This window comes from Camponotus floridanus, unplaced genomic scaffold (assembly GCF_003227725.1).
Source record: "Camponotus floridanus strain SB8 unplaced genomic scaffold, Cflo_v7.5 scaffold2, whole genome shotgun sequence".
NCBI lineage: Eukaryota > Metazoa > Arthropoda > Insecta > Hymenoptera > Formicidae > Camponotus > Camponotus floridanus.
The window spans coordinates 4,334,833-4,350,096 of NW_020229325.1; the positions used below are offsets into that span (position 1 = coordinate 4,334,833).

General features: G+C 34.7%; 2 protein-coding genes across 5 annotated transcripts in view; one reads left to right on the forward strand and one right to left on the reverse strand.

The window, feature by feature from the left end:
* The first annotated feature begins 362 nt into the window (after positions 1–362).
* LOC105255612 (nucleobindin-2) lies at positions 363–5,586 on the forward strand. Of its 3 annotated transcripts, none has more exons than XM_011265003.3 (11): positions 363–548; positions 1,874–2,006; positions 2,077–2,190; positions 2,870–3,091; positions 3,223–3,328; positions 3,494–3,570; positions 3,638–3,740; positions 3,829–4,009; positions 4,118–4,274; positions 4,705–4,749; positions 4,845–5,582. In XM_011265003.3, the coding sequence occupies exons 2-11, from the start codon at positions 1,878–1,880 to the stop codon at positions 5,391–5,393; spliced, it is 1,683 nt and encodes a 560-aa protein (XP_011263305.1). In that variant the 5' UTR covers positions 363–548; positions 1,874–1,877; the 3' UTR covers positions 5,394–5,582. The 3 variants fall into 3 exon arrangements, with proteins under 3 accessions (XP_011263305.1, XP_011263306.1, XP_025263896.1); XM_011265004.3 differs by having other exon boundaries at positions 3,223–3,319; XM_025408111.1 differs by lacking the exon at positions 4,705–4,749 and having other exon boundaries at positions 4,845–5,586.
* Positions 5,587–10,523: 4,937 nt separating this feature from the next.
* LOC105255611 (protein bric-a-brac 1) overlaps positions 10,524–15,264 on the reverse strand; it is a 336,203-nt gene continuing 331,462 nt past the window's right edge. For both annotated transcript variants that reach the window (XM_020028896.2, XM_011265002.3), the window contains exons 8-9: positions 14,220–14,459; positions 10,524–13,807 (exon numbers count right to left, since the gene is read on the reverse strand). In XM_020028896.2, coding sequence (XP_019884455.1) covers positions 13,281–13,807; positions 14,220–14,459 — 767 coding nt within the window. In that variant the 3' untranslated portion in view covers positions 10,524–13,280. The remainder of the gene's footprint in view (positions 13,808–14,219; positions 14,460–15,264) is intronic.

A 15,264-nucleotide genomic window follows, 5' to 3' on the forward strand; every position in this document is an offset into this window, starting at 1 on the left:
GTTGCAGTTTACTTTTCATATTACAAGATATCTACAGTCGTATTATTTTGAAAAATATATAGTTCTAAATAACTTTTAATTTTTTTTCATTTTAATTTTTTAAATATTTGTTAATATTTGATAGAAAGAATCTTTTCGTGTTTACAAGTTTGGATTACAAAAACTATAAACTCGTTATTGAAGATATTTTTTAAATCGAATTATCTCGATATATCTCGTAGTGTATGCGCGCGATCAGCTGATATACGTCAAGTTGAGCGTGAATGAGACATCCGTCACCATCTAGCGTACGCGGCACGTGACTCGTCGCGATTCATTCGCACAACGTACGATGGTACACATGTATTCATTCACAATGTGCGAGGGCGCTACCATCATCCTCTCCCGCTTCCTCGCCCTCGTCGTCAGCAAGTACTAGCAGGTGCTATTTGACCGCGTTTAAGATCAGTTCGTGTGTACTCATTCGTCGCATTGAACAGTCTGTTTTCACTTTCTGACTGGCATCTGGTGATCTGCAAGCCACGACGTCATTTACGCTGTATTGCGACGTAAGTCTTCATCTTTTAATTTGTCTCTAACCTATATAGGTTATTTAATATGACTGTCCTCGGAAAATCTCGGACTATCCCTGATTAATCTGCGATTCTAGAAACTTTCACCGCGTTTCCTCTCGTGAACAATTTTTCGCTCAATTGTTCGCTTGCGGCCTTAATTGCGTTATATGTTCTGCACACATCATGTTTTCGAATTCATGTACGTATTTGCGAGATCAGCTCTATCACTTCTTGACATGTATACGGAATGGATGTTGCAATAAAAAATGTCATTGACTGAACAAACGAAAATATGTGGAAACTATTATTCAACACTTTATATATAATCATATAAAAATAATATAAATATTCACACATATATAAATGACAATGTACATATATATATATGTAAATTGTACAATCTCAATTGTAACTGCTTTATACATATTTTCATTATTACTATAATTATTATACTAATTAACTGCTTTATACATAGCTACATTATTATTTTGCATATGTTAAACATATATACTTCTATTGCATTAGACAATGTTTTTATTGTAGAAAAATAATCGAAATGAAGAGATAACTCTTATCTATTTATCCTCATTTCTCTTAAATAATAACAATATTCTCTTACAGTGCTAGTTTTCTCTCTCTTCCTTATCTTTATTTTTATGGTTGTTATTTACATACATATCTTTTAATATCATATCCATTATTAATGTTTAATCAATGTTTTTATTAATTTAATATTCCATTTTATTTGCTTTCACAATTCCAAAATTAAATTTAAAAAGTTTAAGTAAATATTTAAGTATTATCTTCTTATATTTCGTATATTTCTTATTTAGGAAATTTACATTTTATTTAAGAATTATGACGGTCAATTATTCATTTGTGTGAGTTTTCACGAATATATAAAGTCATAATATTTCGCGGTTTTTACATTTCCGGTTTTTAAAAAATATGATGTTACACGCGTATGCATGACGTAAATTGTGTATAAATACACGTGGCCTGACTTGGCCATCCCAAGCAAAAAATCGGATAAAACCGATTATTTTTTAATCAATTTTTTTATTGTATTAAAAAGGCATATCCTCAATTAATTTTTAATAATTCCCCCGTTAATTTTTATCAAATAAAACATTAGATATACAGGATATACATTAGATATACAGATATACATTAGGTATACAGGATGAAATGAGATACGAAACTGACTTTAAATAAATATTTTGAATAGATAAGTTATATCTAACCTTGCTTTATTTTATATTGGAAAAGTTTTCTTTATTATGTCTTATCACATTCATATTTTTTTCATATAATTCCAGAAAAATGCAGTACCATTTGCCACTATTTTTAATAGCTTTAATATTACAAACATCGGTCGCACCACCTGTGTCGCAACAAAAGAAGGATGGGGATAAGGATAAAGAGAACGAGGTCGATGACATGGAAAATATAGTAAGTTATTTTTAAAATGATTCTATTAATTTCTAAATTCTTCTGCAATATTATGAATTATCGTCTTTAGGGAAACGAATATCAGGTAGAATATAACAGATATTTAAGGGAAGTAGTGCAAGCTTTGGAAACTGACACGAATTTCCGCGCAAAATTAGAAAAGGCTAATGAAGATGATATACGTGTAAGTATTATAAGAATAATGGATGTTTAGATTGTGCGCTTGACAATTGCCCGACATTCGGGTTTTCCACTCTTATCATTTCTCATAAATTAAGAAATTTATTTGAACAGAAATAAACCTCTATAATAATTTAGTGAAAGTATTAATTATTTTACTATGAATGAAAATATATAGAAAGCGTGGTACAATAAAACATGGCATCATAAAAAAGATATAATAAAAAAGAAGAAAGAGAGAAAGGTCTTTCCACACTGAATCAATGTATTGTTTTGAAATCGAAATGTTTTAGAATATTAAATAATAATTTTTTTAACAATAAAATTGTATAATGTAAAAATTTGTACGAATTTTAATAAATAAAATTTTATATAATAAAATAGTAGGAGAACATTAAGCGATTAAATCGATATTTATAACGCGACCATTGAAGAGTTAAACATTTATTATTTTCAAAAGTCTATTTGAATTAAAAGTTTATATTTCTTTATAATAATAATAATAATAATAATAATAATAATAATAATAATAATAATAATAATAATAATATTCATTAATAAATATTTCATAATAATAATATTTCATAAATATTTCATAATAATTCATTAATAATTATAATATTATATATATATATATATATATATATATATATACACATATATATACACACACATACATATAGACGGGAAAAATAGCACACGAACTACAGTTCGTGGATCACAAAGTCAGGACAAAGTTGGACGAATTAAAACGAGAGGAATTGGAAAGACTGAGACATCTTGCTACCAAAGAGCATAATCTAATAAATGGTCTAGATCTGAATCATTTGAATATAGCAGATCATTTGGATCATTCCAACACACATACGTTTGAGATAGATGATTTAAAAAAATTGATTGCCAAGGTAAGAGTTTTCATATTTTTGTAAAATAAATAATAAGTTTTGATACAAGAATTGTTTCGTTCGATAAAGATATATTCAGTAATAGTTACTAATATTTACTATATAATAGTTAGTAATATAAATATTTGTAGACTACGAAAGACTTGGCGGACGCTGATAAACGAAGACGCCAAGAGTTTAAAGAATATGAGATGGAAAAGAAATTTGACGAGGAACAAAAGATGAAGGGTAATACTGGTACAGAACGTAACATTCTTCTTTAGATTTAATTATTTATTAACTAATATTATTCTTAAATTAGTAATAATTATCAAAATTTAGTAAATAATTCTAAATTATATAATAAATAATAACATTAATTATTATTTAACGTTTTGAATTAACATTTTTCAATCTTGGAAGGTATGAAAGAAGAAGAGAGAAAGAAATATGAAGAGGAACTAGAAGCGATGAAAAAGAAACATAGAGATCACAAACCAGTAAGTTGGAAAAACGGATACAAGTTTTCTTCTATTTTTTTCTCTATTAAGTAATATGAATTTTCAGTTACATCATCCTGGTAGCAAGCAACAACTGGAGGAGGTATGGGAGAAACAAGATCATATGGAAGACCAAGAATTTAATCCTAAAACGTTCTTTTATCTTCATGGTATAAAATATCATTTTTAATAATACATGTAATTTCATCACATTAAAGAAAAGATCATACTTATGCATATAATTTTAAATTAATTTAGATGTAGATGGTAATGGTTTCTGGGACCAAGATGAGGTGAAAACTCTATTTCTGAAAGAATTAGATAAACTTTACTCTGAAGGTGCTCCAGAAGATGATATCTTTGAAAGACGTGAAGAAATGGAAAGAATGAGAGAACACGTGTTTAACGAAGCTGATCTTAATCACGATGGTCTAATAAGGTACTTACTTCAATAAACTATGAAATTTTACATTTAAAATATTTTAATTAATTGTCATAGAATCACAAGCAATAAGAAGAAACATATTTATATTTTTATTTATTACAGTTATCAAGAGTTTTTGGAACAGACAAAGAAGCCCAATTTCCAACAGGACGAAGGATGGCAAGGATTGGATGAACAACAGATGTACTCTAAGGAAGAATATGAAGTTTTCCAGAAACGTAGACAAGAAGAGATACAAAACATGATTGCCAAAGGAATGGTGAGCTTAATTATCACATGCAATTCTGTGTAAATGCACTTAAAAATGAGTAGAGAAATCATGACTTCACAAATTGTGTGTATCAATAACTGCTACAAGATTAAATACCCTCACATATGTCGAGTGATTTTATTTTTTTATATTATTCTTTTGGATAGGCTTGAACGCAATCTAAATAATTTCCTGTCTGTCGATTTTGTTGTATACTTCTTCGACAGCATGTTTGAGATAAAGATAGAAAATGTACTGCTTTATCTTTCAATTAAATGGTAGGCCTTTGTATAGACGCGGCTATAGTTATAAGCACATTTGTTAACTTGTCGTTTGACAAACTTGCATAATCGTTATCTTGCTTCGATTAAAAGACGAGTCACCCATAGTAAGTTAGAATAATTAACCTAGCTTGTGCACTTTTTGTTGTTTTTGTTAGTTACCACCACCCCCTGATTCTGCACATCTACCTGTTCATGAACAGGTAAGTAGCTATGAAATTGTGAAGTATTTGCAAATCTGAATTTCTTATCAAGCTAGTAACTGTCTCTCTTTAACGCATTTCTCGTTATATTTCAGTTTCCACCACAATACCAACAGCAGCTTCAATCCCAGCAGTATCATCCGCAACAAATACAATCTTCACAGCAATATTCAGGACAGATATCACCACAACAACCGATAGGCCATGTGCCACAGCAATATCAGGGACAAATGCCACAGCAACAATTCTATCAGCCTCCGCCACAGCAACCTTATCCTGGTCAGATTCCACAGCAGCATCAATATCAAGCACAGCAGCCACAGTATCAAATGCCAGCAGTACCGCAGCAGCAACAGTTCCAAGCTCAACCACAATATCAGGGCCAGCCACAACAAGCTCAGCAACAATTCCAGAGCCAGCCTCAACAAGTTCAACAACAATCTCAAGGCCAACCTCATCAGAATCAGCAGCAAAAGCAACAGCAGATGCAAAATCAAGTGCCACAGAATACTCAGAATACTGAGAATAATGCCCCATCGAACAATCAAGGAGTTGCACAACCCAGCCACAATCTTCCAGAAAATCCAAAATCCATTGAACAGCAAATTAGTCAGAACATTGTACCAAAAGTGCAGAAGGTGTAGATAACGCAGAACGCCGACCATATAAATGTATGGTAAAAGTGTTCTTACTTTATTTCATTGTAAATCGATAAAAATATAGGACAATTCGATTGTTTCCGATTCAAAGGGGTTATATAAATTTTTTTTTTAATTTGTAATTTTAGAAAATGCAATTTTTTTTAATTTTAGAAGGTACAAATATAGGTATACATTTTACAGAAAATAATTATATATATATATATATATATATATATATATATATATATATATATATACACGTACATATTAAACTTGTTTTTTGTAAATTATTGAATTTCTTTAACAAAAATTGTTCCTAGATATGATAACAAAAACTTTATTATTTTCAGAAAGTTGTTTCTTTATTTGATATTTAACAAAAATTAAAGCTATTTATATTGTATAAATATCTTAATCGCTTGAATAAATGTTTTCCGAAAAAGAATGATCAGAACTCCATATGTTATCTCTCAAAGTCCAGTCAAGGATTACATTTTTCTGCAAATTTAATGAAAATAAAGTTTCCTAATGTTTACGATTAATATATTTCATCAATAAATGAGTAGTTTTCATTGAAATTAAAAGATTTAAGAAAAAAGATAAAAAGGGAAAACTTTTTTATAAGGAATTTTTTGTTTTATAAGGAGATGCAGAAAGAGACACATCTTTTATTTCTCATATTTATTTGTTATTGCATACTGTTTATGTTAGTATATTACTTAGGTATACGTGCCAAGTAGCAACTTAAATGTATGATTGCGTGATTCATCTGTTTGTTCCACCCGTCAAGCGCGCGGATAGGTAGGTAGGTAGGTAGATAATGTAACTTGCTTACTCCACTATATATAGGGTGTATTTATAAGTATAGCATACCTCGCGGTAGAACGTCATCTTACGAGCTAATCGGTAATAAATAAAAATGGAACTCGGGGCCGGACTGAGGGGTAAGGAATTTAAAGGCTAGGAGCAGGGGATAGTTGGGAATGGGAAACGCGTTTAATAATGGGCGAACGATTCTGCGTTTCTGCGTCCGTGACTAAAGCAAACGGCACGCGAAGCAGCACGTCTTCGCGCGTTTTTTTTCTTTCTTTTTCGAAGTAAATCGGGAACGAACGTCGTTTTACGAGTCGTCGTCACGGCTACATCTCGCGCGCGTTATCACGCGTTGTCCGATACAACCTATATCGATATTTTTACCTATCGATATAATCTATATCGGTACGGGCGACTTATCCAACAAATTGGGCTACCTACTGAAAAGAAATACTTGCATGTGTGTGTGCTCCTTTCTCATTTTTCTTAAAGGCAGAAAATAAAAACGATAGTAACTCTATAAAATATTGCCGTTCGCCGTTGTCGTCGCACACGACGAGTGCAACGAGCGCGCTTATAATCGATAATACCATTTTCGCCAGCACTGTCTCGATTAAATCATTTTGAAGACTATGCTTTCAATATATATAATATACGATATATTATATGAGATATAATAAATTCCTATCTCAATAACATAATGACTATTTAACTAGAGATACATCATTCCTTTCAAATTCCTTTTTTAAATTATATTCATAAATATATATGTGACTACATTAGAGAAAAATGTGTCATTTTAAATAAATTTCTTAACTATAATTATAAATAAATGATTTGTTAGAGATTTTCTCGTCACTTGTAGCATTCTTCAATTAATCATAATTTTAAATATCTTAAATTCTTAAATAGCTCTAACAAATTTTTCATATATTTATCGTATAAATATATTAAAAAGATAGCCTTTCTTTGTGTGCTTTGCGGATTTAAAGCAGAGTATTGCCAAAAAATGTGCGATCGTAGATCTGAAATTGACGATATAAAAAGATAACGAGATATTATAAGACAGTAGTCTTATCTAGAAAATAAATAGGAAAAATCTGGTTACAGTAAGCAACTATTTCAAGATGTTGAAATAATTATTCGACTCTGTAGTTTCAATATTCATTGCGGACGTCGCACATTTTATTTCCGTAGTTGAATCGAGACAATGCCTGAGAGACGCAAGCGTTCACCGACGACTTGGGCACATGTCAAAAACGCTTTCGGCATAAAAGAAGGACCTCTTTTTTTCATTTGAAAGACGCCCGTTCGCGGTTCGCTCTGCGTCTCTGACGAGCAAAAGGATCGAAATAAAATCCGGATCTTAGGCTATACTTAAAGGAAAGTTCTCAACGAGAACTCCATGAGAAATAAATATGTTACACGTTATACAGTGATAACGATGAAATCTTGCCGTACATGCTCCTCTTCTATTTACAGTTAAGACGAACAATCTCGTGTGCCCCTTCTCATTCTTTCGACTTTTTGAAGAGTGTAGATGTATTATGTATGTCCGTGTGTCTCTGTTTATATGTGTGTTACTTGGGGAGAGGGCTCGTGTGCGATTAAATAACCGGATTCTGGAAAGTGTGCGAGAATCCTATTGCTCGACTAATAGTTCTCGCAAAATGAAAGATGCCACACCTAAGTTGTCCTTTAAACGTTAACTATGGTAGAGAAACGGAAACGCGGCGTATATCTTCGCGCGGTTCCGACGACGCGCTTCGCGTGGGAGGCTCGGACTCGCACAGTCGCACCTTCTCTTGCACATACGACTGAACAATTATTTTGTTCAAATAATTCAGTGCGATTGTATACGCCAGCCTGAACCTTTCCACGGCGGGAAAACGCCGTCGACGGCCGCGCGTCCTGTAAACTAGTCGTAAATCGTGTGTACGGAGACTACTTATGCTCTGTTTATAGTCGGCTGTCGCTGTACGCTATGCAATTCGCTCTCTCTCTTTCTCTCTCGTAGCTTTTTTTTTCTCTCACCATTCAATACCGCGGCAATAACGACGATCAAAGGAAAGATTTCACGCGTGCGTGGAACGAAAGCTCTCGCCGATCGGTTGCATGCGTGTGATCTGAAACTCCTGGACTACCCGCATATCGATAGTCGCTCTTGCGAGAGAGATAGTTTTGGCTTTTACATCTTTGAAATCTTTCATCAGATCCGATTAACAAATTTAATTATTTTATTAAATCTATATATAATTTGTGTATTTTTTGAAATTCTTTTATATTTGTAATACAAAGATATGAAAGAATATTTATAAAATTAAATTGTGTGAATTCAACGTGAGATAATTGCAATTACGATTTGTCAGAAAAGAAGAAAAGGAGAAGGAAAAACTAGTTAGTGCGTCTATCGATAAACGGGATACGCGTCCACGAGCTGAGAAACTGAATTGGCTCTCTAAGGTAGCGCCAGAGTCACGCACGTCCATTCTTTTTTTTTTTTTTTTTGTCGGCCCGATAAAAACCCTACGAGCTATTTTGTCCTCTCGATTCTAAAACCTTCAGCCTTTAGTTTATCTAGCGCAAAACTCTGCCCGTGAACTTTTGTTTCGTCCTCAACGACGTTCGGAAAAAAGAACCGCGGCCTCTATATTTCGCTTTATCTCTCGCTCTCTCTTTCTCTCTTTCGCTCGCGTTCTCTCTCTTTCGCGCAATAAACACACCTCAGTATATCCTACAGCGTCAATATATCAATTTTTTATATATATATTTATATATATAATATACTTTTTTTCTCATATATATATTCACTTTTTGTTCTATATCAATAATAGCGTATTAGATGCTTTTTTTGTTCACTTACATCTTAGGTATGTAATATAAGTATTCTTTTTTTTTCATCTGTTCACAGATACATATATGTATATATCAAAAATGTGGAAACAAAAGGGTCCTCTCGAAATAGCCGTTCTCCGTTCTACCGGTAAGCTGTTCCTCTTTCATCTTTTTTTCCTCAAGTTCTCTCCTCATATCTAAAGTATACGTCGACTTTATTTGCTGGGAAACCAAAAAGGAAAACATCTCAAGAATATGCCATTCAGGGTATTACCTGTGTGGATTGATCCAAAACACAAATTTTGTCGGGTAGTTTGTTGCTTCGGACATTCATTCTGACATGCACACAGAGTTCGTAGATATGTTGCGTATGCGACATAGGAGAGAGCTTGTTGATTAACAAAATATATTTCGTTCATCGCGCAATTATCTCAAAATTATTGGATCGAACATATAGAAAAGAATACTCTTTTTTCGCCAGTGGCTTAGGAACTATCGAAAACCTTGCGTTGAAGAACGATACAACTATAAATCTAATGAAGGAACAGAACATCACCGTGAAAATTGAAAGAAATTTTCTAAGAAATTGAACATTGATGCAAATGTAAAAATTACATATGTTAAATTTGAAAGGTGGAATGCTTTTTATATTTATAGAATATAAATTAAATCAAGTCAAGAGTTTAATTGAACATTAATATTCACTTAATTTAAAACGAAATAAGGACAAAAAGAGGATATGAATTATATAGAGACATTTCTCTCTCTTCTGAGGTTATTAATTTAGCTGCTGCTTTCTCTTTCTCTCGATTTAATCGAGAATAAAGATAAATTTTTTTTTATATCGAGAGTGTGTCCTAGAACATAGAATATTAATAAAAAAAAAAAAAAAAAAAACAAAGTGTCAATCTTACGCAGCATATCTACAAACGTAATCTCACGAATAATGCATTCAGCAGAATTTCGAATGACTTTTTCTCGTCGCTTAGTCAAGTGGTCACGGTCTACGGGACACTTAATTTTTTTGGAAGGCACTTACTACTTTTTTTCTTTTTATACAATATTTAATTTTAAACTCTTTCGCATTCGCTCTCTCTCTTCCCCACGCTCTCGCGACCTCGTGTATTCTCTCTCTCTCTCTCGTTTTCTCTCTCTCTCTCTCTTTCTTTCGTTCTTTCTCTCTTGTCTCTTTCATCTCAATTTTTCGCGTTTCGGCTTGCGCATTTCTCTAGTAAATTTTAACTCTCCGTTCGCGTAATCTTTTTCTTTTTTTACCGTCGCACGTCTCGCGCGAATTTATGTTTGAACACATTATGCCTAAATGGTAAATAGAATTCGCGCTTTTCGAATTTCTCGTCAAAATGAAAAACGTGGTCGATCGAAATATTGCAATGCGTATACTAAGAATAACTCGTCGTCTACGTCGCTTCGCGAAACCGTTGCGTTTTCGCACAAAAATTGCTTGTATCAAGAATAACGTGTTACTTTTTTTTTTATTTTTGGCTTGACCGATGTTTCATTTCCCTAATCGCCGATACGTGCTACGAACGCGCGATTCCTTCCTCTTTCTTCATCCGGAAATATTCTGGCTGCATGAGCGTGGCGCGAGAATCAATTTTCTTCCTTCTGTGATTTTTTTAATCCTCTCTTTCGTAAAAGTTTCCCCAGACAAATGGATAACACGGATGGCTTGTTTCGCCAAAAGCCTCGTACGAGCAAAAGCGAAAAGCGATGATCTTTCCCTTTCACCGAAGGCCACTTCGATTTTTTTTGTTTATTTTTTACACTTACATTGAGTCTCTTTCTCTCTCTTTCTCTCATTCTTACACACTTTTTCTTTCTCTCTCCGTTTCACACGCGCGCGCGCGCGTGCGCGAACTAGCGTGCCGATATTAGATTTCTCAAAAAATTCCGTTTCTTTTTTGTTACGATAAATACATTTAGAAGTAAATTGTTTGAAAAACTATCGATTCGTTTATAGTGATATTAATGAAACTTTCAGATTAGCACCATCGAAAAACGATACTTTATGATAATCCAATTTGAAATTGCAGAACCGAATTTAGCATAGATGATCGATTATAAGATCCAATGAATTTTAATTGCGCCCGATAATTTTGCCCGATTTTATTAGAATTTTATAATAATAAAAATGTCTGCTTATTCACAGTAATAATGATCAAATGAGGATCTTTACATTAGCATCATTTTGAAAAGTAATACTTGGCAAGTCTAGGATTTCAAATTGACTCAATTTTGCAAAGACGATCTACTAACTTCAATAAATTTTAATCGTACGTAATCTTGCTCGGTATTAAAATACTTCTTCACTCCAACTGGTCGGCACGGCTCGTTCATCGATTGTCGAGGACTCGAAATCACGCGCGACATGTAAAATTTTGAAAAATAGCACGATCTTTCGAAAGAAGAAACGCACGCACACGAGTTTTTTTTTCAATTCATTCACTCTTTCATCCGTTCATACTCGCGTTCGTACTAGCGTTCACATTCGCATTCAGGCCCGTATTCAGATTCGTAATCTCGCACCGATGCACACATTCGTGGTCGCCGAACTCACCGAAATTTCGACACGGTCTGTCATGTCGAGCCACAGTTTCTCGTTCCCTAATCCCTAAACCTTATAATTTTTATACTTGGCATACCCCAAATATGGCAGGAAGGCAATCATTATACTTAATAACGTTATAGCGATCATCTCGGCCTAGAGTGTGCTCGCTTTATAAGCCGTTAAATTTGTTTTCTCCGTCTCTAAATACTTTGTCTTACCTTTTTCCTTCTGTCGTTCTTTCTCTCTCTTTCTTTCACTCCCTAATTTTTCTTTTTGCTCGTTTTTTCTTGCTTGGTAGACAGTCATAGTGAATTTTGTACACCTCCCTCACGTTCTTTTATCGAGCTTAGATCAGTGACGTCGCTTACTGCCCATCAAAAAAATAGTACTCTTGCACAAAGCGTCGTGGACAAAATTGAGATTTTCTGTTTCGGAGAGATTCGTAGCAAAATTTATCGTCCGCTTACTTATGTTAAGACGTTCGACGCAGAAAGAAAGAAAACTTTACATTATCGAAGCAGTATAAAAAACCAGATCCATTTAGCGTATATCTCTCATAAATCATACATATGTATATGATTTATGTTTACAAAATAATTTACAAAAATAAAAAATAATTTCGCGATATCTATAATTTTTTTCGCGATGTATATTAATAATAAAAAAAAATCTTACTTTTAGTTTCTTAAAATAATTTAAAGCAAACCTTTGCGTGATACCTAAGAATTATCAAGGTATATCACAAACTGATCCATGACATGTTGTGTAAGGACTCGATAGTACAACTAGCTCTGTTCGAGGCGGCTTACTCTCTCGTCGAGATTTGTCTCGAATAATCAATCATTCGGCAGTAGGCGACCCCTTACGAGTTATTATACATTTGGCATTAAAAGTACAGTTATCATATATGCGTAGGTATAAATTTTCGAATGTGTATCTTGTGTATGGCGCGCTCGTGTTTCTCGTGTGTGAGTGTATGTATGTTCATATATGCGCTCGTGTGTAGCGTGTAGGTTTTACCTTTATTACATGTACATAGTCTGTACGACACGACGATGACACGACTATCTAGATTGGAAAAAGGTGGCGGCGCACTCGCGGGGCGCCGGCAACCCAATAGCTATAGTATGTTCGCTAGAAGAAGGTTTTACTCTCTCTTTTTTCTCTGTTTTTCTCTTTCCTGTTGCAGGAGAATCGATTGAGCGATTTTCGTCTAGTCTTCACGATCGCTAAATCATACTTGCTCGATATTAAACCAGGCGAGAAACTCTCTACGCTTATCTCGTTTACGCTGTGTTTCTGTATTTTTTTTTTGATTGTAAGCCTCTTTCTCTCTAACATCCTTCTACTCGTATGCACAATATATCGCGCTCGCGTACAATGTTCAGAGTCACGTATATGTTATACATATATACTATAAACTCTCTCCCGCGCGCGAGGAGGCAAAGTGCCGCAAAGTGAATCGGACAAAGCTCGATTCTTCGCGAGAGGCGTCAAAGTGACTCTCAGCACCTACCGATCCGCATCACCGGGCCTCGACCGTTAACGGCTTCGAAGAGAGAGGTCCTCCTAAGGTGTCATCGACGCTCCTCGTTCTTCCTTGGCCGGTGATCTTGCAGCGGTGACGTCGTCGTTTCCGCTCCTCGTCCCATAGCCACCGTAACGATGGCTTACTATTCGCAGCGCGAGTCCGTGAGCGGCTCGAGCTTCACTGGAATCTTATCTTTGTCTTTGAGACCGTGGGGACTCTTCACCAGGTCGGCGATGTCCTCTTGGAAGAGATTCTCCGGACGCGGACTGACGAAGCTTCGCGCCGGTTTATACGTCATGCCGCTCACGCCGATGCCGACCTCCACGCTGCTAGGTAGGTGACCCGCCGGATCCATCAGCGGACCCAACGGACTCGCCAGAGGACTCTCCATCGGGCTCTCGGGTGGTCCGCCCGAACCTGGACTCGCTAGACCGAGATTCAATGGGGAATTGCCATTGTTGCCAATACCACTGCCACCGAGGCCACTCGCGTTACTGCCACTTGTATTATTGTTATTGTGATGCTGGCTAGCTTGCATCGCTGCCTGTAAATTTGACGACAGACTAGAGGACAGGCTTGTCGACAGATTCGTCGACAAATTCGTCGCCATCATGTCGTGTTGCTGCGAATGCGCTGCCGCTACCATACTGCACATCTGATGTCGAAGACCTGGATAATAAAGGTGAGATTAGAAAGATTAGATTCTTGATAAGCTGAGTTAAATAAAATATAATTAAATAAATAATATTGCTTAATAATAACAGAAAATTGCTGAAAGTTTCTTTATTTCAATTAATATTTATATCGTAATCTTTTTCGACTTTTTAGACTCAAATAATTTTTAGAATTAAAAGAACCATTTCTTTTTATACATCTTGTTGCAATTTTGCAGATTTTTAATTGCGTTGTAAAAAGTGTTTAGAATTGAAAATATTTCAATAAAATTTAGTTTATAAAAGTTAAAGTGTAAGAGAAATAAGAGAAACTTTTGGAATAAGATTGCATTTGTTACACGAATATATCTCGCTTCTACAACATCAATTTAGACAATTAAGAAATAGGGAATGCCTGGTGTCATTACCTTGAGCGACCGCCGCAACCGCGGCCGCGGCCGCCGCACCCGGGCTGACCGCGCCTTCCGGACCGTTGCAGGCCGCGTAGTTCGCCAGGGTAGGGTATATCGTGGTCGGCTCCTCTTTGACGATATGGGGTGAGTGCCCGTCGCGGAATACCACCGCGCGAATCACACCACGGATGTGCTCGTCCGGCCAGACACCCAGCAGAATCCTCTGCGGTCTTCCTCTTCCCTTTGGGCGCAGATCTACATGTAGAAGAAAAACAAAGGATTGGAAAAAAAAGACGAGAAGAATATACATTTCACTAGAAATCGATTCTACAATTGTACACGTATATTTTGAAAATCGCGATATTTCGATAATTGTGATAAGCATTCGAAAGACTTTGAATTAGATGGAAAAGATGGGAAATTATAATATAAAGAGCTCTTCGATTTTATTAATGAATGAATCGCGTCACAAAATCTTGCATTAATTAGGGATACATAGGGAATGAAAATAATTGCGAAGAAAAATTTTTTACAACTCTGATTGTCAATCATAAATAATTGATAAATTTTATTATAATTTATAAGTATAGAACATTCTGTAATATTACAGAATGTAATATGCTAATGAAGCGTATAGTAAGATGCATAACTAAACCATCGAGTATTAGCTTGGTCAATATAATTGCACGATGTAATTATGACTTTTACGAGCGTAACTGAGTCTTTGGATTATTCTTCTCCTGATCGGCCATCGGTTATTAACTATTTACAATTGGTTACACCATCACGGCTCATTAAGCGAGTCCTTCGTGCGACTAACTAGGGTCTTGAGAGGGTCTTAAGTGTGACGATCTTTAAACGAGAAAGTAACACGTTATAGAATTTTAAGCTCGTATTCGTATATTTCATACGGACTTAAATAAATTAAATGCGAGAATAAAAATTTCTTTTGTATATGTATCTCTTAAAAAGATACATCTTAGAGAGTATACACTTTTAAATCTGCAAGAATTTTATTTTCCCGACAAATCAAAAATTTGAAATAAGTCTTCACCCTTGA